This window comes from Neltuma alba, unplaced genomic scaffold (genome assembly GCF_004799145.2).
Source record: "Neltuma alba isolate B1F8T4 unplaced genomic scaffold, ASM479914v2 tig00012032_pilon, whole genome shotgun sequence".
Lineage (NCBI taxonomy): Eukaryota > Viridiplantae > Streptophyta > Magnoliopsida > Fabales > Fabaceae > Neltuma > Neltuma alba.
Window position 1 is genome coordinate 20,495 of NW_021636598.1, and position 24,651 is coordinate 45,145.

The 24,651-nt window shown below is 35.1% G+C and overlaps 2 protein-coding genes and 2 pseudogenes across 4 annotated transcripts; 1 reads left to right on the forward strand and 3 right to left on the reverse strand.

Annotated features, from left to right (window-relative positions):
- Window positions 1–35: 35 nt before the first annotated feature.
- Window positions 36–6,096, forward strand: LOC114721373 (B-cell receptor-associated protein 31-like; annotated as a pseudogene).
- On the reverse strand, window positions 6,011–7,945 carry LOC114721372 (S-type anion channel SLAH1-like). The gene has a single exon (XM_028907197.1). It carries the CDS (start codon window positions 7,000–7,002, stop codon window positions 6,094–6,096), a length of 909 nt encoding a protein of 302 aa, XP_028763030.1. The 5' UTR covers window positions 7,003–7,945; the 3' UTR covers window positions 6,011–6,093.
- A 2,595-nt stretch (window positions 7,946–10,540) lies between these two features.
- Window positions 10,541–11,906, reverse strand: LOC114721362 (mitogen-activated protein kinase kinase kinase 18-like; annotated as a pseudogene).
- Window positions 11,907–17,683: 5,777 nt separating this feature from the next.
- Window positions 17,684–22,427, reverse strand: LOC114721374 (aspartic proteinase A1-like). Of its 3 annotated transcripts, none has more exons than XM_028907200.1 (14): window positions 22,367–22,427; window positions 21,500–21,832; window positions 21,061–21,121; window positions 20,381–20,448; window positions 20,132–20,244; window positions 19,845–20,013; window positions 19,694–19,733; window positions 19,495–19,559; window positions 19,154–19,273; window positions 18,946–19,010; window positions 18,696–18,843; window positions 18,368–18,475; window positions 18,024–18,112; window positions 17,684–17,869 (listed from the first exon to the last, which is right to left on the reverse strand). In XM_028907200.1, exons 2-14 carry the CDS (start codon window positions 21,821–21,823, stop codon window positions 17,785–17,787), a joined length of 1,455 nt encoding a protein of 484 aa, XP_028763033.1. In that variant the 5' UTR covers window positions 21,824–21,832; window positions 22,367–22,427; the 3' UTR covers window positions 17,684–17,784. The 3 variants fall into 3 exon arrangements, with proteins under 3 accessions (XP_028763033.1, XP_028763032.1, XP_028763031.1); XM_028907199.1 differs by having other exon boundaries at window positions 18,024–18,100; window positions 20,354–20,448; XM_028907198.1 differs by having other exon boundaries at window positions 20,354–20,448.
- Window positions 22,428–24,651: the final 2,224 nt, after the last annotated feature.

Below are 24,651 nucleotides of genomic sequence, written 5' to 3' on the forward strand. Positions count from 1 at the left end.
GAGCTCCTCATCCCAACCCGCCGTGCTCATGGATATGGTTATGAGAAGGGGCAAGAGAAAAGACCGGCTATCGCCTTCTTCATCTTCAATTCTTGGGCTTTGGAAGTCTCTCTGGTATCTTTCTCTATTACGTCGTTGCCAAGTTCTTTTTCTAAGTTGCCATTTGATTCTGTGAATGTGACGCATTAGTCATTGCTTCCTTTTCGGGTCCTCTAAGACAAAAGAACCTTTCTCTATCGACCCTTCATCGCAAACCGTCAATCAATCTCTCCGAATTTTGTTGCTTCAAGAGATGATTGAATTACTGTTCACTGCGATTTTCTTGGAGGCGGTGATTATAATGTTGCTTCTTTTCAAATCCCCCTTGAGGAAGCTGGTGATCATGAGCTTGGATCGGGTCAAGCGCGGTCGGGGACCAATGATGATGAAGACCCTTGGAGGCACGGTTCTTGTGATGCTGTTGTCTACTGTCTTCAGCATTCTGAAGATTCAGAAACGAAGAATCGAGGACGGTGCTGTCAATCACACCGATCAGGTTCTTATGGCTAAGCACCTTCTTGAAGCTACTCTTATGGGTATTTCTTCCTTGATTTCTTCTGTGTCAGTTTTCACTGAATCATTCTTAAAAGGCGGTGTTAATAGCAATGTGATGCTCAGAATGACTTGTGCCACTCCACTTGCCACAAGCATCATTTTGCTTGAACCCATAGATTACTTATCCTTGAAATATCTTATCGATCATTTTTTGTACATTTGAAGGGATGAAACTGGAAAAATAAAATCATACTTTGAGATGATGATACAGATAATCTTTAGGTTGTTAACTTGATATTGACTTTCATCAAAATGGGGTTTAGGGAGTAGACGACATTGAGTGAAGTTTGAGGCTTGAGGGGTGTAATATGATTCATTTCTAAAACCATGTGCATTTGTTTCATTATTAGTTTATTCATTGTATTGAGTTGTAGCTGGGGCTCATTTTTCGTTATGGTTTTAACTTTTAATCGGAAATTCAATGACATGTTTCATGAGTTGATTTTTTTTTTTTGTGTGTGTTTTGTTTTGAAATTATCAGCTGGTAAATCCAGTAATGCTGATGAAGTTTACAATGATTTCACTTTGGACAATAGTCAAGTTATTTACATCCATTAGGTCAAGTTTCCCAATCAAATCTTGCCACGTGGACTTTTCTTAAAATAAAAATTCACATTAATAACATTTCAAAATTTTGTTGGACCATTATTAATGATAAAAATTACACATGTCAAAGTATAATTGGAGAATTTGACTTAATTGGATATGAGCAACTTGAGCTAAGTTTTATTCTTTCACTTTGCCTTTCACGTGGTAGAACGGACGCTGCCCTTGAAAGGAATTGATAAAAGGGGAAAAAACAAGGAGGCAACTAAAAACAAGGTTCAATCGGCCAGTCTAAACTAGACTTGACATTCTGTTAATCTCTGTTCAATCTTTTTGCAAGTAAATGTCTTCATGGTGTCACCTCTATATTAACTTTTCCGCTTCCAGGCCCTTCCACATTATTGCTTAAATCTATTTGACCATAATAGGATAAAGATAGAAAAGCATGTTATTTTCTTCTTTTTCTTGATTCTTCAAGCATAGGGAATTACATTTGTATATCATTTGTGTTAAAATTCACAGAAACACTTTCAACTTAGGCCCTTGTGCGATCCTTCAACTGTTAAATATGACTCTTGGTCCCCAAGACTCAGAACCGAACCATGTAGCTTGATCCTTCTGTTAGAAGGTTGTTGAAAAGCTATAAACGAGTCCCTCCAAGTGAGGCTAGATCATGTCACGAGATCTCTAAACAGCTGACATGGCATCTAGCCATTGCCTAACAAGCTAAAGTACCCATTTTCCTAAGGAAGAAGACCCCAAAATGCCCCATTTCACCCTTCTTATCATGCGTGAAGAAAGAGGGCGTGAAAATAGGGACTCAATTTGTTGTAAATGTAAATACATATAATAGTTCACAAGGGCCAGTCCAATTAATCTTGTTCGTTTTTCAACTAATTTTAATTCATTTGTTTCTTGATCCTATTGCCTGAAATCTTACAATCAACTGCCCCTGTTTTGCACTTTTTTTTTTTTGGGGAAAAATTGCGCCATTAGTTGTTCTTATTCCTACATTTACTTTACTTCACTGTTTGGCTTTTATTTTTTGGTATATTTATTATCCACTTCTCATATGAGAAAATATATGCTTGGTAGCAAAATCTAGTTCATGAGTAGGATCAAACGTATCCTAGAACAAAAATCATAGCCACAATTGGCTGTAGACAACACAGAGGTATAAACTTGGCGTGTAGCCATCCAAGTATAAAAGCAACAAAAAGAGAACTAGAAAAACCATTTTGAAGCTCTCAGTCCTGAAATTCGAGCCCTTCAGCTCTTCTTGCACCTCCTTGGTACTCAAAACAATGCTCTCTTATCTCAACATGTGTCCCAACATCCTAAATAATTTATAGGTTCAAAGTTCATATGTATACCACTCAAAACATAGAAAAACTTTCGTAAGAAATAATATCCAGACCCAGCTAATTTAGGAAAATAACAAAAGAAATACAAAATAAATCCTAAATAAAACCAGGAAACTGATATTTTAGTCAAGAATTTTCATGCAAGGCTCTGAATCATCCAAAAATAAGCCATAATAGTTAGTTTCCTGTAACTGAAAGTTAATGGCTGCTCTAGCCGGTCAACATTTTATGTCTAGAGCGCCATTTTGACCACGATGACTTTAGAATAAAATTGAAACATGAAAATTGTAGCTTTGTCTTAGGGCCCGTTTGGTACGCTGGAATTAGTTTTGATGGAAATGGAAATGGAGATGGATATGGATATGGAAATAGAAATATATATGGAAATGGGGTTTAAAAGTGGGTTTGGTATGTCATGGAAATGATATATAATTTTTTAATTAAAATGAGTACCTTTTGTATTAAAAGACTATACTGCCCTTGATATATTTTTCAATCTAAAGGACCTAACAGTACAACAACCCGCCTCAACTTCAACCCCAGCCACTAACACCGCCGTTAGCCACTACAATCAATTGAGAACCAGATCTGAAAATAAAATGAAACAAAAAAAATGCCAATATTCGAATGGAAGAAGTTGAAAGGCGCATCTATATTCCTTTCTTATGCATCAGAAGCAAAAGGCTTCTATGACCATAGAATCTATTGAATTGAATATGCAGAAATAGAACCTAAATATTTGGTTCTCAATATGCAAATCTTCGTGAAAAACTTGAGGCTCATCTTCACTGGCAAATAGTTAGACGCAAATTGAAAGTAGTTAAATTTAAGACACTGAAAGAAAAAGTCGAAGGCTTTAACAAGTTTCCAGTCCTGGATTATGTAGATCTAGAAACTTTTACACCACCGAGTGAAGCCATGAAGCGTGAGGGAAGGAGATGAGGGCGGTGGCAGACAAGATCAAAGCCATCAAATCGTTAACCATCATCATGGCAGAAACTTGAAGGGCAGAAAGCAGGCGTTGCTTGCATCTGGCCGCCGTCGCCGTTGCCGAAGGTGGCTGCCGTTGTCGTTGCCAAAGGTGGCTGCTACCATTGTCATTCACCAGCAAAAACGAGGAGGGTGAATGTTTTGTAGAAGATGATAGAGAAGGGTAAAAGGAGAATTCCATGGAATTGTTTACAATTCCATCAGTTTTATGATGGAAGCCAATTCCATCAATTTGGCTTCCACATGGAGCCCATTTCCATGCCTTCTTTTTGTACCAAACAAACTATGTGATGGAATTGAATTCCATTTCCATATCCACCTGCTCCAATTCCAGCGTACCAAACGGGTCCTTAGTTTCCTAATACAAGTTAAATCACCTCAATAGTTTTTGACCATGATGAAAGTTATGGTCAAAATACTGAGGGGTGTTAAAATTGTCCAGGCACTATTCACATCCTTCAATCTTCAAATGCTTCAATCCTTTCAACGTATTGTAACTGCCATAAGGGCATAAGTCTGCACAGATTCAATACACTCGGACCAAAAATCATATATTTTGACATTTTATAATCCTAAGTTCTAGCACACACATTTTCCGTTATTTTTTTCCAAGTTATTTTACTACAAAACCCATAAAAAAACCCTGGAAAAGAGTGCACAAAAGGATGAATATCTGATAATTAACACATGCATTTAAGCCATCCTAATTTGAGTTTCAGATCCTGTTGTTTCTTAGTAATTGATCGTTTAGACAGTGTCTTGTTGGCATTTGAGCATCATTTTGCTTTGATCTTTTATTTGCAGGTGCTGTCCTTTTTATTGCGCTTATGGTAGACAGGTTACATCATTATATAAAAGAACTCCTAATCCAAAGAAAGAACATGGAAGCTATGAATAAAGAATCCCAGGAATTGAAGAAAGAAGCCCAAGAATTTAAAGCTCGAAAAGCTGAAGAAATCAAAGCCTTGGAAAAAGAAAAGCCGGATTGGGAGCTGAACTAGAAGGGCTGGAATTTGAACTTCAGAAAAACATAAAAAATGCAAATGTTGCAGAGGTCAATGCAGTCGCTCTGAGGAAGCAATCTGAGGGATTCCTTGTTGAATATGATCGCTTGCTCATGGAAAAACAAGAGCTGCGTGGCCAACTGCAATCCTTGGACTACCAGAAATTGTCACGCTCAGCTAGTAAGAAGAATATGTAAGAAACATTTCAGACAGGCATGGCCTCTCCATGTATGTCATTATGAAGGTGGTTTGCCAAATTGCCTGCTATAAATCCTTGTAAAGATGTTCCTTGAGAAATAGGTTTTCAAATTTTAGCTTCATTGACGGGCTGGAGAGAATTTGCATCAATTTTGTCCTGGTAAATTGTATTCTTTTCAATTGATAAGATAAAACGTAGTGTTGTCTTGTACTATCTGTGTGAGTGTGTGTGTTGGCCAGATGTAAAGGTGAGTTGATATCTTTTAATCAAAGATGTATAGGTGATTTACTTATGTCTCACCACTTCTCATTGAAGGGAGAAAGTGACTAGAAATAGTGCCTGGTGGTATATATGTATGTTATGCCAAAGGTCAAACCTGGATTTCTAAAGTAAGGATTCGCTGAAATAATGATAGAGAAAGGTAGATAGCAATAGGTCTCGCCCCTGCCCATGAGTCCCATAAAGTTGGGGTCCGCCTTGCTCTCCCTCTATCTTTCCCATCATTTCCGGGGGAATTACTTCAAGGGGTCCATTTTCCACTTAACTCATTCTGCATTTATCATTGTCCCGTTTTGTTGGGCTCCCTCCTAGGAGGGTTCTCTCTTCCTAACTGTTGAACTTTTTTTGTTACACAGATACAGCCATCTTAATCTTTTCATCATTTGATTAAAGTCATTTACCCGCTTTGACTTATTTTTTCTTGGTAGCTGAAATATGCATTAACCTAAGTAAAATAATTGAAAGTTGTTGATATCCGAGTGGTGCTATATGCTTTTCCCACTCATTTATTTTAATTGATGCAGTGTTTGGTTAACAGGATTAATGAAGAACACGAAAGTTTTGGAGTCAACTAATGTACCTCGGCTATCTTCTAACTCTGTTGCATTGGTTGACTTCCTTTTATTTTCCTTTCAACCAGAAGAAGAAAATTACGGCTTATATAGATCAATTTGAAGCTCATGGCGTTGTTCTCTTTTCTCTTCTCAAAGTTATTTCATCTTCTTGCTTCTGAGTTTATTATTTTGCTCTTTTTAATTTATTATGAGTAAGAAGAAGATTAAGCTTTAGATTTCTTACTTTCTATTATTATTAGCAACAGATAATTGAAACATTTTTATATAGCAGCCTCTCAATTTTGAGTACAGTGATCAGCATCAAGCCAGTGAAAACCAACACGGAAAGCACGCATATTGCCAACATTAACCCACAAACTGTGCTACCTTTTACCTCAAGCGCATATTCAACAGAGGCTAGACCAATGAAGGTCAAAGGGAATGAGTAAACCCACCATGTAACAGTCAACCTTCTCATTGATTTCTTGAAGAGAGCTGGCCTGCAAGCCTGTTTTGAGACAGAGAGATTACCATGTTACAATGCAAGAGGAAGAATAAACAAATCATTTACAATTCAAATGTGGAATCTGAATCAGCTGGGAACCTACCAGAGACACAAAGAGGAACAAAGATAGAAAAAATAGCATCTTTGATGGGGTGTCAAAAATCCCTGATATGGACTTCCAAGCTAGACTTGCCATGCTTGGAGCTGCAAAGAACAGAAAGTACGCTGGCCTCTGCACTGTGGGAAACCGATTGCTACTGGTTAGATGCTGATACAGTGTTACAAACAGAATCAGGTAATGTGCAAATCCAAGTGAGAACATTGAGACTGCACTCTCTTTCCAACCCGTCCCTGCCATGACTTGAGCAGCCACTAAGTTTCCTATCACTGATATCTGGCTTACTGGGTTTCCTACCACTGACAGGAACCGTTTATCGGTTGTAAACCATTGTCCATAGAGTTTCACATCCAGCACCAATATTGGAACTGAAAGTATCCAGCATAGACCCTGATAGAAAAATCTAGGAACAGTCATGGGTGCAGATTCAAGAATGAGAAGCCAAGAAATCCAAGGAGCATACATGTAGTTCCCTCCTATGTGATGTAAGAACTCGGTCTTCACTAGATCAAAGTGAAAGGAGCACCTGAGAATGTAAAGAAAAGATAGAGAAGCTGCAATGGATACAGAGAGACCCCATAGCAGGAGAAAAGCAATGGAAGGTAGTACATTAAATGCATGCCAGAGAGCTTGTGAGTCCATCTTGTTTTCACTCAAACTCTTCCATAATAGAGCTTGTGCACTGAGGGAAATGCATATGGAGAAGTAGCCTGCATGAAGTTGCGTTAAGATTTGTGACTTTGATGGTTTGCCGTTGTCATTTTGGTGGGTTTGGCTATGCGTGCTGGTGTTGACGGCTGGACCTATCACAATCTGAACAGAAGGTTTGATTGCAGAGTCACCCATCATATGATTTATAGTGTTGATAGGAGAGGCTTTGTCTATAAGATGAATTGTTTATCTTATTTTCTCACTGCAGGATATCTATACATTCAAAGTAGAGGATAGATGGAGCATATCTAGGTGCGAGACAAATTGATTTAGGAGGTGGCTGGAACGCTTTCAGGGACACGTGAAAAGATATCAAGTTGGTCTCCTAAAGAAAATTCTTGTCTGTCTGTGTCACTGTCCCCTCCCACGTAGGTTAGGATAATAAAACATAATACTTACTCAGATGTCACAATTAGGTTCTAGATGTGGTGATAAACTCAAATGAAAGATCCAAAGTTATCTGATGAAACTCGAATCTGAAAATATTACTCATGTTGTACACTGTTTGAGTCTCAGTTCTAGGAGCTTGTGTAAGTGACTGCTTTTGTGGGATTCATCTGCAGTTTTTGGATGAGTCTTAGGTGGTTTCTTGGTGGTCCATAGCCCTAATCTCTCTCAAAAAATGGGTTAGGTGAGTTTATCATTGGTAGGTGTGAAGTCATAAAGGGATCCTGAGCACCTTCGGTGACAATAACATTGAAGCAGTTATTTCCCATTGTCATTTTCAGCAAAGATAAATAGCGATGGATTTGGACCATTTGATGTCAAAAGCTTGTGAAGTGCCTCAGAAATAAGACAGTGGAAAGACAGTCAGTCTTGAACGCATTCATGTTTTGTTATCATTACCTCTTATAGCTCGCAGATACTTTAACTTCGGAATCTGAACTTTCTTATTATGCTATAGATTTCAATTATGTCACTTCCTTTATTTGAGACCCTCTTCCGTATTATAAATATGACTTCCACTATTGGACAATATAAGCTTTGCCGATCCATTCTCTACGTTGAAGTACTTCAATCAATCATGTTTTACTTGTACTAGGACACATCCAGCGAGCATGCAAGAACTTCTGTGGAAATTATCTCGCTGTCTTGCTTTCTTGTGGATCTAAAGTTTCTGTGGACAAAATCAAAAATCTCCAGGGCTGAATGAATATAGATTTAGGTGCTATGTAACTGGACGTGGCTCACTGTATAGCACATGGTTAAAGTTTATTCGATGATGTGCATAAACATTCGGTGGTTGTAAGCGGTTTAGATATGCCTTTTTGGTACACCTCCACTTTTATCTTTCAAGTATTAGAAGAAAATATGAAATGTTTTTGCTACACAGTATGCTGATATATGCAATAGACTCGGCTTGTTTTATTAGGAAAAAAAAATCTACAAATTATATTTGACAACTCTCTTATTTGAAAGATATTATTTTTCAGTTTGAATATTCTCCCATGATTGGAGGAAAGGAAGGGAAGAAATGAGACTTGTACCTACAGGTGAGCTTCATTCCTTCTGACATATTTATTTATTTTTAAACATTAAGTTACATAGATATCAGAATATTTAAGGGGGAAATCAGAATAAAATGTTGAATTAAAGTAGTGGACAAAATGGATGGTTGGAAGGGTTAGAGAGCAAAAGGAAGAACAACAAATAAAAGCAGTGATGTTGATGCATTCATTTATCTATATTTTCATTCATTCATTACATATATATTTTTATCTTTTTCTTTAGCCTCTTTCCACGTGCAGTGGCCTAAAATTGCTGATGATCATGATCTCTCTCTCTCTCTCTCTGCTTTTCCCAACTTAGCACAGGTTTTCTGGTTGTGGATTCCACCTTATCAGTTAATAGGCATCATATCTGATGTTTCATGTCCTTTCATAGGCAGCTAATTAGTTGTCTAGCACTCTAATTGACATATTGCCAACAGTCCAAAACTGACTCAGATTGCATTTTAAGCAACTCTTGACTATTCCGTTGACCTACCCTTCTTTTGATGTCAAACTCACTATTTGGGACCTTTTACTCATTGGCCGATTGGCGTATAGGCAATTTCATTTTTTAAAAAAATGAAAAAATAAATTACACACAATATTTGCTAAAAATCATTTTTTAAAGATGAAGTCTTTTACATAAATGTAGTTTAATTAAAATTTTAGTCATAAAATGCCCCGCAAAGCTTAGTTTAGCTGGTAAGAATACTACTCATACCTCAATAAAAATATAGGTTTGAGGTTCTGTACTAGTATGGGGATCTTATTAATGACTGATACGTAAATACTTATGTCAGTACTTTTTGAATCTTAAGATATATTTTAACCGTAACGAGTTCTTGAGACCCAGCTAATCTAGGTATTTTTGGTAGCAAAAATAAATTCATAGAATGCTTTTAATCTAATCAGAATATAGTTTTTTTTTTTTAAACAAAAAGAGAGAAATAGCTGTACTTATCTTTCTGAGAAAGCAATGAATCAAAGGAAATGTGTTCATTGAGATCATTCTAAAAGCTGAAGTTAACCAATTTAGGCAATGATTTTAGAGTTGACATAATTTAAAAAGATGAAGTGAAGTGAGTTAGGTGATGATGGAATAATTTTTTTCCTAATGCCTCTCAGGATATCCCATGCAAATAAAAAAAATCAAATTTTGTGAGAGAGGCTACGCAATACCCTATCACCAAACCTAATGGGGCAAATAATAAAATAAAAAGAAATAGTGGGTTGGATGAGATGGAAATTATAATCATGCCAATGCCTTTTTTGTTAAAAAAAAATTTATGAAAAATGCTTGCTTATTATAGAGGACGAGAGGTACTCAATGGGCTGGGCCAGATTATCTACTTTCACAAAATAAATGGAGGTGGGTTTTAAAAAAAAAATAGAAAAGTGAGGTGATAAAACACACTCAAATAATAATTCACTATCTTTGTCCATGGATTCAGCTGGTGAAGGAATCGGACTCTCTCACCAAAAAGAGGGGATTTGATCCTGAGAAGTGCCACTTTGTGGTGGCTCCAGTCACGGCATTAGGAGAGGCATCTCTATAGCATAGTAAAGCTAGAAGAATCCTACCTATTGGGCCAGAAAAAAAAAAGGCTTGCTTGTCATGTTCCTGTGCCTATAGGGATAGGTCCCAGTAAATCAAGTGTTAAGTGTTCTGTCCTTGGATCATAGGTGAGCCCAACCCCTTTTTTAAAATTTTTATCGCAAAAAAAAAAAAGAAAAACTTACTTAGCCTAGCACAAAATATGTTATTTAAACTATACATGTATATATATTTAATTAACCGAAAAATCATTTAACTTCCCCTCTCCTAGATCCTTTTTTATGAAAAATATTTGAAGAATAGAGTTTCCAAACAACACAAGGTTAACAATAATGTAAATCCGTTCAATTGAACATTTGGGATTCATAGGTTGAAACTAGAACACATTTTGTTAATGTTTGTATCTTTCTTGTTTATGCTAGCAAACTTTAATATCTCATCTTAAGATATTTATATTTGGGGTTAAATCAATTGTGATCTAGTTTCTCATGAACCAAATAGAAAGTCACAGCTGCTCAAGAGAGCCTAGCTTTCCTAAATAATCATCATCATCATCATGATGTATACAAATATTGCCTCAAAATTTGAGCTACTCACCTATTATCATTTATGTTGGCCACATGTGAAACCATTATAGCCCATAATGCCTCTCTCCAAGCAAATCATGAAAAATTATTTCCTTATTTTCAGATTCAATTTTCCTCTCACAAACAATGATTCTTACACATGAACACTCATAATAACCTAACAATGATAATCCTTTGTTACAACCATTGCATTTTCTGCTGTAACAGCAAGCCTTACAATTCTCATTAGTATTACACAGAAACAACCCAGTGGTGATTACCGTTTTGGGTTCATAACAATGCACCAGGCTGGTATCATTTCCAAGGTTAACATTGTAATTCTGTTTTGTCTCATTGCTATTATTTCTCACCGTGAGCCAATCCTGTTCTTCCCATCCCCAGTTGGGCTCGATGCCGTCAAACGACGTCGTAGCTTCTGTGCACAGCCTGCGAATCCTGTCCCTGCCAGAATTGCAGGAGCGAGCACGGGTCGGATCTTGGGTGGGCTCCCACGAGTCCCAGATGGATCCATCCATTACGCCAGTTGGAGTATCCGACTTCGAGGTTCCAAATTCTTTCATGGACGAAATTGATTCTTCCACAAAATCATGTCTGAGGAGCTCGCCCACGGACCATCGTTCATTTGGGTCTCTCTTCAGACACTTGCTCACAAAGTCCCTCCCTTGCTCCGACATGAACCCGGGAATCTCCGGCACTTGGCCTGAGAACCCGATTCGATAAACCGCACTTACTGGGTCGGATACGTCCTGCCAGGGAGCTTTCCCGGTGATCATCTCCAGCACAGTACATCCCAGAGACCACACGTCGGCGGCGAACCCCTGTTGCTCCCCACGCGCCACCTCCGGCGCCATGAACACTGGTGTCCCAGCAACCATTCCGTCGTGACTCCCTGCCTCCGACACCCCGAGCACAACCAAAGTCTGCAATTTTAGCCCCTTCCTCCGTCAGCAAAACATTCTTACCTTTAACATCACAATGCACCATGCCATTAGAATGAAGATGACCCAGCCCTAGCAAGATTTGGCGCGCATAGGTTCGAACCACCGCCTCTTCTAGTCCCTCTCGCCGGCGAGCCGTGTCGGCGAGCGTTCCATAAGGTGCATACTCCATGATCAGATTGTACCATAGTACACTACTCTCTAACGTAACATCATAACCTTGGTATGCTACTATGTAAGGAGATTTCAATGTGGACAGAATTTTCTGTTCCCTTTGAAGCAACTCCGAGCGGTGGAGCTTAGCCGACTTAACCGCTAACAAGTGACCGGACCGGCAATCATGGGCAATCGAGACAGTGGCGGTGGCACCCTGGCCAACGGTTGGACCCCTAGACCAGTCCATAGAAGAGGCTCTATATAGCTTGGAGTTCGGAGCTCTATAAAATATGAAGGTTTAGGCTTTTTCTGTTAGGAACCACACTTCTGCGTTACCCATATATATATGTGGAAAGGTTTAAATAAAAGTTTGGTTTGGTGTGGTTGGGTTGAAGCAAAGCGATGTGGGCAGTACAAAGTTGTGAGATTTAAGAATCTAGGAGTCTTTAGTTTTAGGTTGTGTTCACATCTTCTCACACAACTGTGCTGGGAGTGATCCACGTTTCAAAAAGAAGTATGTGGGGCTAGCAACCTTTTTTAGTTAATTGGCCGGCAATGTACATTGCTTAACGAAGTTGGGGAAATTAATACATTCACAAGGCACGTACGTAGACGAAGAACGAACCTACTTGTTCAGCAAATTAAAATGATGATATTATTATTATTATTGTTTTCGAAGTTTAAGACGCGCCTAATTAAGTTAATGTAAAGTATCCTAAAAAAAAACTAAAAGTTTATTATTTGACTCGTTTAAAAAATATGAAATTTAATTTATCAATGTTGTTTAAATGCTGTGCTCATTTTTTAAAGTTGACTTTTGGGTTTTAAAACTGGAGTCGTTTATGAATATACAGGAGATGGTGCACATGGAGGCATGTGCGGATGCGTGGATTGGTAACTGGGGCGCAGGGGCTGGTTCGTGGAGTGATAAAGTGCACAACTATATGCAATGCACCACAAGATTTAATGATTTAATGGCGCATTCTACATCTTTAGTATAAGAGCTAATTAGAAAGTTAAGTTTAATTTCTAATGTAATGTTTCAATTCATTTTATTTTTCAAATTTATCGCTTTTTCCCCCTTATATATCCCTATTGATTGTAAGGATTCTTATCAAAGGATGGTTTCAATGCACATGAATGAGGATGGTTTACTTTTACACACGTCTGTTACAATTAATTAACTTGACTAATTTTTTTATTTTATCAAATTAGTTATTTAACTCCTATATTAAAAATCATACAGCTTTGTATATATATCAAAGAGGATTCATTGTCCCCCATCAACTACTCCTCCAATCCTAAATATAAAACTTATTTTATAGTGTAATTTACACTACAAGATAGATCTTATATTTAAAACTACAGGAAGTATAATTTTTTTACTGTGCAGGATATGGATTTGTGAAGGAGCCGAGAATACTCGTGTAAATAATAATAGCTTTGATAGTGGGTGCTCAATAATAGTTTGCAAGTAGTACTCGCTCCTTATAACCTAATGCTAATGGCATGAAAGTTCTTCTGCAAGGAAGAGTCGAAGAGATTACAAGCTCGAGCTCGTTTGTAATTTCAAGTTATTAGTGTCTACCTCTTTAAATAAAAAAATATTGCATCTAGTTTTTAATATAAGAATTAGTTGAGGGATTGAGTTTGGTTTTAAATGTAAAACATCAATCCATTTTGTCCCATAATAGTTACTATTTTTCCCAAACTATTCATACCTTTTTCATCGAACCAAATTGTTCATATTGATTGCACATGTTAAGAGAGTTTGCTTAATAAATAGTTTTAATATCAATAATTCAAGATGATATTTTAGAAAAGCCAACCTATATATTGACGACTAACTAATTTAACTGGTTTTAGTCTATCCAAATTACATGAGTAGATCTTATATTTGAACACTAATATGGCACATTTGAACACTAAGCCTAAAAAGCATTATTGCAAGAAATCAAAATCCTTACTCCTTCTTATCTTGAAAGTAGAAATTAGATATTCATATCTTGGAAAAAAATTAGGTTGAGTTATTGATTTTTCTAAGATACATTTTCTTTCAATTATTTACATTAGAAATCACCCCAATTAATTGTATATATAATCAGAATAGTTTAGAAAAATTACAAGAGAGACTAATAAGATTAAGATCTTACGTTTAAAATCAAAACAAACTTATCAGCCACCTTCTACATTTTCGTATCCTAAAAAGAAATACCACACAATAATGTGGCATAGGATGCATAAGTTAGATTATTTGAAGCGAATGTGACAGGGTGTTAGTTGACTTGCATTAGCAAAAATGTATTTTAATATATATATATATGTATATATATGCTCAGAGTTGTTTGACTTGAAAGAATGATCGTGTACTTGTACGCAATTCTGGTGGCTGCAATAAGAGAATGCTGTTGTTGTTAGGAGAAGGAAAGCAATGCAGATGATAGCATATTGACAAGAGTTAAAAAGAGGGAGGATTCAATTCACTAGATATATCGATAAATGAGGGATGGAATTAGGCAAAAAGTGATTGTAATTAAACTTCGTGCATGTTTGACTTTTGACTGCCTAATTATTTCTGCACGTTCAAGATGGATCATTATTAATTAAAATGCAATGTACGTAGTCCACAAAAACAAAAACATGTCTAGTTTTGTGACTACGAGGTTAGTTCAATGATGTGTCCATATATCCTATTCACTGCTTTTGTAGCTCCTTAACAATAAAGGCATCCACTTCTAAGTCAATTGTTTGTCAATTTTCAACGGCTCATAGCACGCTGAAACTTGGATAGTTCTATGGGCTCTTCTCTTTTTTAAAAAGAAAAAATCATTTGTTTTCGTTTTCACACTAATAAATAAAATTTACTGTTCAGGAATTACCAGATTTCAATGGATGATTCACATTGTAATGGGATATTGTATGAGGAAGAAAAAGTGTTAAATTCTCCTTAAAATTTTATAATTTGTCTTATAAATAGAAAGAAATCATTCTCCAAAATTTATAAACTAGAACAGAGTATTTGTAGGCCTATGCGGAATCAGTAGCAATAAGCAGATTGTGAAATCCGTCTTACTTTGTAGGGACTATTCTTTTTAGTCCTTTTCAGAATTCAGCTGATTAAATTTTTAAGATGAATATATTATTTTGTATTGCATTTATTACAGTATAAATACCTTTTTTTAAAGAAAAAACGTATATATTAAATTTGGATAAGATTAAAAAGTTGTTATATTATCTTCAATATAAAAGTCAGTTGATTAATTTGAGTAGATTAAAAAAGTTAAATTAGTTATTTGTAATAAATAGGTGCTGTCTTTCCTAAAATATTATTGTTAATCATGTTTATTAGGTAGAACTACTATTAATAAAACATTTAACATATACAATTACTACAAAAACTACTTTGAAATAAATAAATAAATATAAAAGACAAAATAAATTAGAGTCTTATATTTTAGAATAAATTAAAAATTAGATTAATATTTATATTAAAAATCAAAGATAATATTTTAAAAAAGAGTTAATATAATTTAAAATTATTCTTTGCCTATGCAAAACATGATAAAAATACTTTATAGAAGAGGAGGAGCACTTTGGAAAAAGCGAAAGCGTGTGGGCTTGTGATGATCAGTGTAAAGAAACTGGGGACAGTTGGAGCGGAGTCGGAAGAAGCAAATACAGCTAATTAACCTCTTTCACATTAATTACCCTGTAAACACCCCCCCCCAAAAACAAAAAACCAAAAAAAAATCTCTTTTGTATTAATTAACTCTATTTTATTAAAAAAATACTTACATTAAGCATATTTATTAAGTCAAATTTTTCAATCACATATAATCATTAATTATATGAAGATGTCACAATCTTCAGCATTTAATAGAAGCAATAGTAAACAAGTGTGTTAATATTATTGTTAGTTCTTGTAATTTTATTCAATTTTTAGTCTTTATAGTTTCATATGGTTGATTCTGGTCCTTGTAATTTCATAAAAAAAAAAAAAACCTAGTTTGATTTTAAGTATAAGGATTAGAACCAAAATTTGTTAAAAACATAGAGATCATTCATTAAATTCTTGATTAAAAAAATTATGATGTCATAGAAATCAAAACCGGCGATTTAAAATTATAAGAACTAAAACACAAAATTAGATCAAACTATAAAAACAAATGATGATATTAGCCTTAAATAAATATTCTTCCGATTCTAAATGTAAGACATATTTTGTACTGTAAATTCTTATATTTAGGATCAGACGAGTAATATCTTATTAATTATGCTTATGGATTTAAACATGAATATTTGGATATTAATCAGCACTGAACTTGACTTGAGCGGGAGGATTTGGAGGTTGAAAATGGAATCCAAAGAAAATGCCATCACGTGTCGTCCATAAACGCAAAGTGCCGTATGAATTTCTTTGTCCTTTTTCCGATGACTATGCAACAAAACACGCATTATTCATCAATCAGTACTAAAGAAAGAAAAACACGCACGTCCCCTGGGTTCAATCTCATATCCTTCATTTAGCCTCTTTCAATTCAAATAACGACAACAACTAAGGGAGCGTGTTGTAACATGCAAAAGCAAAAGCATAATCTACTGCTTTATTTTTATTTTTTTTGGAAAAAAAATGAAAATGGCTTTGAAAAGTGAAATATAATTTTATATATTATCATCACTGGTCATTTGATTCTCCAGAAACAGGACCTTGCTTGCTTTGCCTTTTGATGACTTATCCAGCAAGGTTAGGAACTATTCTTCAACATTTCAGCTCCTTTCCAACTATATTCGGGACAACTTTGCACCCCGGCTATTGTTTGGATGATATCAAAAGATTCTAAATGTTTATGTAGGATTTCAATGATACTGTAACTCCACACTTCTCAATATTATACTACCCCTAGTTTTGATTATAAAACCTTATTTGTAATCTATAAACAAGATCTTGTAATTAGAACCGAAGGTATTACTATTCTAGTAACTATCACAAGGCACTTTCTTTTTTCCTTTTTTTTTTTTTTTTGCCTTAGAGTATCTGGTGTCTCAAGCCATTTGAAAAACTCTGTGAACACAAACTAATTCGGACTTGAGTCGAGAAGAATATTTTTGAGTGGTTAGGCTTTACCACCTACATGGATGCATTTTCAGGACTCAAACTTGAGACCTCTGGTTAAGAGGAAACAATCCTTTTACTAGTAGATCCAAACACTCGGTATTATCATAAGATACGTTTTAGAAGAATTGAATGACCATTATCATAAGCCATCAAAAGAGGTATTAAATGTCCAACAACAAAAAAGAGGTATCAATTACATATTTTAATATTGCTCCTATTTAAAGTTTGATATAGTTTTCTTTTTCACCTCTTAAGATGTAATTCAAGGTTTTGCATGAGTAAATTAAAAATACTTATTTTCAAACAAGTTTAATGACTTAATCACCTTTTTTTTAGTTTTGACAGTTTTAACAAGGCAATGGGAGGTGCTAGGAACAGGAAGAAGTACCATTATATTTAGTGAATTGTTTTGTCTTTGCTCCTTCAATTAAACATTAAATTAACCTCAAAAGAGTGGTTCAGATGAATTTAGTATTTTATATTAAATTAGTGTTAATTTTGTCATATTTATAGCACAAAACAATCATTTTTTCACAAAGAAATAAATATTGGCTTGCCAACCTGATTTTGAAAGAAAGATGGACACAGTCAAACGTGTATGGGATCAAACTCAGTTTAAATTCACATGGAGTGTTTTGTCCTATTTTCAGCCAGATCTTGTTCTTGTAGAATATTGGGAACAATGTGTTCTTTAGTTACAACCATAATATGGAGCGTTTGTCCTATTTTAAGCCATTAACGATGGACGATGCAATGTTATTTAAAGAAGCAGTAATTTATTTCTCAGAATCTTCTCTTAGAGAAGGGAATATTCCAAAGTTGCTCAGATTTCAAGCATCGCCATTAACTTCATCAACAAAAAAATATAGTTAGACGCCTTTCAAGTAATCCCAACTCAAAATAGTTGTATTTTTTTATTACCCCTTAATTTAATGATGTTTCTTGTATCCAATGGATATTAATCACACATACATGGCTTAGATACACACATAAACCAATATCAACTGAAACATTAGCAGTTCACAAGACACCTCATGAACATATTATATATATATATATATATATATTTATATATTCTTCATGCAGCTCTGGCAAATCCCACCCTCAAGTTACCATAATCAAACACTGTGTGATAGGGACCCATGAAAACATCCCCAAGAATCCTGCATTATGCAGAGATCAATCATCATGTCAGAATCTGATCAAATTCTTAGTATCAGCATCGTGTTCATGTGTTTTCAAGAGAGTTAATTTTTTGTGGTAGTTTGAAGACAAAATTAACAGAATGTAGATAGGGCACAGTCATGGGGTATGTACCAGATAGGGCCACGAGGAGGAGGCACGTCCAAAGCAGTGAAACCACTGATGCATTGAACTTGAGCACCTTCTTCATCCTTGAGAATGTACTGAATACAAACAATAGGGATTTGTTAGTACAACAGAGAAATTTTGGTAAGGAAAGAAACTGAAGACAATGAGACTAGAAGCTTTGCCTCATTCTCTGTTTTATTTACTGATGATTCATTTTCTCATCGGGAAAAACAAGGATGATGAGGGGCTTCCATCTTGTAGTGATGAATGCGATTTGATAGTAAAAGTTTTAGTTTTAAATATCTGTTCTGTTTATACATGTGAAAGAGACAACATTCAGGGAATATTACATCATTGGGAGAAAGGTCAAAAGTTTTTCCGCCAATAGTGAAGGAAACAGTAGGCATTGAAGGGATCTTTCCACAGTCAACAAGTGCTTGTCCCAGTTTAACACAGGCCTGCAATATCACCACAAGGTATAAAACTCAGTCCAAACTCAACTTCATTCACTTTTCCTCAAGAAATTAACAGCACAAAACTTTAAAAGAAAACTAGACATAATCTCATGATCATACACATTATCACCAATAACAATAACAACAGGCCTTATCCCACTAGAACCGTTGTGTTTTATCAACAAATAAATCGCCGGATGTTTACTACTTAAGTAGAATTGACCTTATTGAGATTGCTTAGTATCTGATCCTGTGTCTGATCGTGCCTCAGCTGGTTTTGCATCCAAGCAACAGCCATCTCACAGGTAGAACAAGTAACATGACCAGCAGATTTTCTTTCATTCTTATCCACCACACTCTCAATATCCATGCTGAAAACAATATATAGACTCTTCAATATAATATCAATCATATTAAAAATAAAATGATGCAACTTCCCTAAAGGGTACTATCTTTTGAGTTTTGAGCTTTACCTAACTCCACGAGTCCCATCAAACGCGCACAATCCAATTTGGGAACATATCTTCTCTGGTTGTGCCTACATGAGTAAACATAAAATCCATATCAAGATTCATCCTCTGCAAAATGATAAGATCCTTCTTTTTAATAGATTAACAAAATTTATTTAAAGTTCTGATAAGCGAAACCAGGCTGTGAAGGAATGAACTGGAATCTGAATACTTTAGCTAAAAGCAAGTCCAGGATTGTTGATCCATGGTGATTAACAACAGTCTTGCATTCTTGGCTAGCAACTCCATCTCCATAAGCCCCAATGGCTTCATTGATCGCATTAATTGCATCCTATGAGAACAAAACCATTTGTGATAAATGATAACAGAAACCAGCTGCTCACAAGCATTTGTCAAAGCATTTCCCTTGGAAGTGCATTTAAGACATTTGAGCTTCAGACAATTGCAAGACCTCGGATGACTTTTTTCTGAAACATCCACACTTCATATGGAAAACTAAATTCTGAAATGAAGTGATGAAAAGGAACAACTATATAAGTAGTTTGATCATACCGAGGGACCTGTGATTAAAGAAGTCCCTGAATCTGCAATTGCTGCACAGCCATCGGGACATGATCCTGATTCACAATATATACAAAGTCAGAACCATCAATCAATTACAACATTAAATGCCATGTATAGAAACACTACTAAGTCGTAAGCAAATATATAGATATATATATATTTCTACTGATTCATTTCCTACACATACCCATTGGTTTACCAGCAACAAGCACATCACCCATGTCAAACTGTTAACAGGACAGAAAATTGCAATCAGCAAAAGGAACAAGGAAAAATTATACAGGCAAATGCCAAGAAGATAATAACGGAAAAAAGAAAAGAAAAAGCTAATGAATAACCTGCCAATAGCCTTTTCGTGTCACAGGGACATAAGTGTGCTTGCCGTGGAAGTGAGCAGCATCAACACCACCAAAAACAATCTCACCCCCTCTCTCATCTGATGTGTTTCGATTGAGCCAGAATGAAAATACTTGTTCCTTAATCAGACCTTGATTGATCATATTGTACCTGAAACAGACAAGTGTTTAGTAAGTAAGCCTTTTCATGAATGAGGCTGAACTGAGTGTCAATTTTGGCTTCAGTAAAAATAAATCTAATGAATCAAAATTTAAATGTTAAAACATACCACAGAGGAACAGAATTTCCAACAGATATCTCTTGGAAACCAAGTCCTACCAAACCATCAAACTTGGCTGCCACAAATGCAGAGCCAGGCTCCTTAGTTGCTTCAATGAAATCCTGATTGGCAGCAAAAGGTCGACTTCATCAGCGTAGTAATTAACGTATAATGAAAAATCATATCAAAACAGAGAAAACATAAGAGAGAAGGCACTGATAAAGCCATTACCTGGTTCTTTACCACTAAGCCACCAACTTGGACATTGTCATAACTGAAGAAACCAGTAATGGCTCCACTACCATATCGAATTGCAGCAGGAGTCCCTACAATGGAGAAAGGAAAATTCTTGCGTCAAATGGGAAGAGGAAAATTCCCGACAAGCCCTTCTGTACTTTCAAAATGTCCGGTGGCCCAAACACTGCTATGTTAGAATACAAAAAAACTCAGAATTAAATCAGCACCATCAATGTTTGCATCTGATGTGTTACGTTTTCACTTATTCCATTATTTTCAATATATATATATATTTAAACAAATGTGCTAATTTTTGTTTGTAGCATGCATTTACAGATAAAGTCAGCTCCCACTTCAAACTGGCCTCACAAATTAATAGAAACTATACGAAGCCGCACTATTCACAGCTCTGTGTCCGGAGCTTTGTGTAATGCATGAGTCTCGAATTATAGATGATTGGAGATAAAACTGTATCAGTCACAACTCTATTGTTCACAATTTATTAGCAGTATGATTCCTATGAACATTCACTTTCCATTCTAAATAAACTTGATTTTTCAAGTCAAAAATGGAGTTATGATCAATTACCTAAACATTACTCCGTCTATATATACACAATACAAATAAACCCACAAATTCTTAAAAAAGGGCGAAGAGATGGAGTCGGGGAAGTCAGGGAATTGCAGGATTTGGAGACAAACCATTTGGCCTGTACGTTGTTGATTGGCTAGACCTGTACTTGGCATGGACGTAGCATGAAAGCTGCACACAAATTCAAAGTGCTAGAATCAGGCAATTCATATGGTTTGATCCAACGCACAATTAAGATACAAATAGCCACATTCGTAGGCCCCACCTATCAGAGAAATCCTTTTCCGTTGCATGAAAATGAAAATCAAGATGCATAATGATTATTACATCCTCTAATCATCATTGCTCAGCAAGAACACTACTTCTTTTCATTATCAATTTTTATCTAGGACATATATGACATTTCACATCAAAAAATTAATCTTTGTTTCTTTACCTTTACTCAACGAGCTCTCGTCATTGATTGAGGATCCAAGTATGTTTGCGTGTGTGAATGTGTGTGTGTGTGTTTATTTTTTTTTTTGGGGGGGGGGGGGTAGAGAGACTCACAGAGGTAAAACATTTATCGGATGGGACCCAGGTATTGGAGCTGCCGGTATCAAAAAGAACAGCGAACTTCTGAGGAGGGGTACCAATGGCGATATCACCATAATACTGAGCGTCTAAGAAATTCTTGAGTCCCACAATTTCACCTTCTGCTTCATCAATATCACTAAGACCGTACTTTCTGAGGAAAGCCCGGCCCACTTTCATCTTCTTCAGCCCAATCCTTGGAAGCCCATTATAATCAGAAGCGCACAGCCCCACGCAAAGCCATGCAAACAAACACAGCATCACAACATGCGCATTTCTATTGCTTCTTCCCATCTCCATTCCCCTGTCCTGTCAATCATCATCATCACCACCTTCAGAAACATATATCACAACCAAAGCTGTACAACAATATTCTTTTTCTTCAAATCGCAGAGTAACAAATCAAAATAAAAAATAAAGTTGAAATCTTTGTATATGCAAAATAAATGTCCATCGTGAAGTGAGTTTCATCTCTCTTCTAAAGTTGCTACGTGAATAAGAAATTGTAGGTTCATTCTCACTTGTAATCTCAGGTCGTTGATACCTACCTGACCGCATAAATCTGGACCTGCCTAGTGGCATAAAACTGGATATATAAATGTGAAGTTTCAGGTTTGATCTTACTAGTTTAATGCCATAAAGCTATCCGAGACTGCGGGTTCGATTCTGCTTGTAATCTCATGTAGTTATCATGTGTACTTTTAAATTAAAAACAAAAAACAGTATGAAGAGTCCAAGTTAAAGTAAAAGATGCATGTAACATATTTCGCCTTGGGAATTCATGATCATAAGAGAAAAAGAAGATGAGAAGAAAGAAACAACCACAAAGAAAAATGTACTAACCAATTATTGCTGAAGCTGAGAAGAGAGAATTAATGGCGGAGCACAGATGAAGAGCAGTGGAAGGGAAAGTGAGGAAGTGGTGAGAATTTAAAGACCGGGAAAACCCGGGAGTGATGTTTCATGCAGGGGCAGGTGGGACCCACAGAAAAGCGCTCTTTCGGTGTCATCCTGAAATCCCCGCCGTCCGCTTCATCATGAAACGGACGTCGGACGGTGATGAGTGGGCATGGAGGTGACGTGGAATATATGACACTAAAATAAGTTGGATTAACTGAAAGCTTACGTTGCTTTCGCTAGCACGACACTCCTTCACATTGCCCACACTTTCCTCTCAATGCTTGTTTCACTCACCAGCTTCAAATTATATATTCAGATCCTTTTTGCATTAACGAAAATCCTTTTCATTGTGTATAATTATTTATACAAAAGTTATTATACAGTATTTATACGTGCAATATATATAATCATTGGCTTTGTGAGTATAAATTTTTTTTGTATATTTGCACATTGAATTAATGCTTAATTTTAAATTTTGATATTAGATAATCAAACATCAGATTTTGTCATATACTATCTCCAGACCTCAATCCACTTTGTATCCAATATTTATCTATTTTTCTCTCAAAATAGTTTCTATGGTAATTACATATCTTAAAATTTTTTTGCCAATTATTAGTTCTAATGCACATGATTATTAGAGATATTTTGAAAAAAAAACAATATCAATCTATTACAAATAATTATTAATATTAAAGGAAAAAATATTTTACTCTATTTTAAATATGCATGCAAAGGTCACTCTTGCAGTTACGACATAAAAACTAAAAAGTTTCCTCTCACATTTTAATATTTGTGGACTTTTGGTTCCAATAAAAAAGAAACCATGAATAAATGTGCAAAGTAGTGTGAACAGATGAATAGCATGGTTTGGATTTAATTAGTTTCTTTAGAGTAAATAAATAATGAAATGTTTTTTTAAGAAGTGAGAAACAGAAACCAAATATTATCCGTAGTACACACACACACACACACACACATATATATATATTCCTTGATCCTTTTTTATTATTGAGAATTCTTTTATTATTATTATTATTATTATTATTATTATTATTATTATTATTATTATTATTATTATTATTATTATTATGTTGTCGTGTTCTCTAGCTGCAAGCAATTGATCCCAATAAGGTTGGCAAAGAGGGTATCAAGCAACAATTAACATTGATTCGTTTCAATCATTATATACGAAACTCAATCATTCAGAATCACAATATACTCTATTAATGTTTTTTTTTTCACAACAAAAATTAATGCTTTTATCGAACTAATTTTTATTCTTCTTTGATTTTAAAGTAGGTTATGGCTGTTTAGTTCTATAACTTGAATTGATCAAGTAAATTTTAAAATTAAAAAAAAAAAAAAAAAGCGGGGCCGTCTTCATATTTATTATTATACTTTACTTTTATCAAAATTTTAATTTCAAATCAAGCTTTTTTTTACTGCTGACGTGAAATTAAGAAAATAATAAGAATAATTTTAAGATTTATTTCGTCTGTGTACATACACTTACCTAAGTATTTTCCATATGTATTGTTTCTTGGTAGATCCATATATATATATATATATATATATATTGGAAGGTTGGAAAATTCGATCTCTAATGTAAAACCTAATTAACTAATTTAAATCAATTAATAATATTATTTAAATTAGTTAATATGATATGATTTTTAAAAACACCTCAAGCATCTTTTTTAATTTTCTTCCCCCTTCTCCTATTTAATTATTGTTAAGGGAATATCAATAAAGTTAATTTAAAAAAAAATTGATGATGATGTGAAATAGGTCTTATATATAAATCAATATCAATTCTTTAATTAGATCTTATATTAAGCATCAGAAAAGTATATTTGAAGCATCAACAAATTTACTAATTTTTTTATTGTGTCTGTAATATATGGGCCTGAATAAGAAAGCAATTATGGCCCAATAAGCAGATTGGGACTCAAAGCCCAAACCAAATCAAGTTTTCAAACAAATCAACACAAAAGTTAGTCACTTGTAAAACTAAAATTTAAATTTTTATTAAGAGAGGTATCTATATTTAATATCAATAATACTTTAAATATAATTGATTTTAATAAAAGGATATGTATGCATAGCAAAAAAAAATTATAACACGGAAAAAAAAAAAAGGAAGTAACAAAATCAGAATATACATTATCCTACCCCAATCTGGATGGTACAAATATTATTACAAAGTTATTTTTTAACGGTAGTTT

Coding starts and splice junctions, on each gene's coding strand:
- LOC114721372 (XM_028907197.1), bottom strand. CDS start 7,002: ATGATGGGTGACTCTGCAATCAAACCTTCTGTTCAGATTGTGATAGGT.
- LOC114721374 (XM_028907198.1), bottom strand. CDS start 21,823: ATGGAGATGGGAAGAAGCAATAGAAATGCGCATGTTGTGATGCTGTGT. Junction 19,274..19,494: donor CTTTAATCACAGGTCCCTCG/GTATGATCAAAC, acceptor TTGTTCTCATAG/GATGCAATTAATGCGATCAA. Junction 17,870..18,023: donor CCTCCTCGTGGCCCTATCTG/GTACATACCCCA, acceptor TGCATAATGCAG/GATTCTTGGGGATGTTTTCA.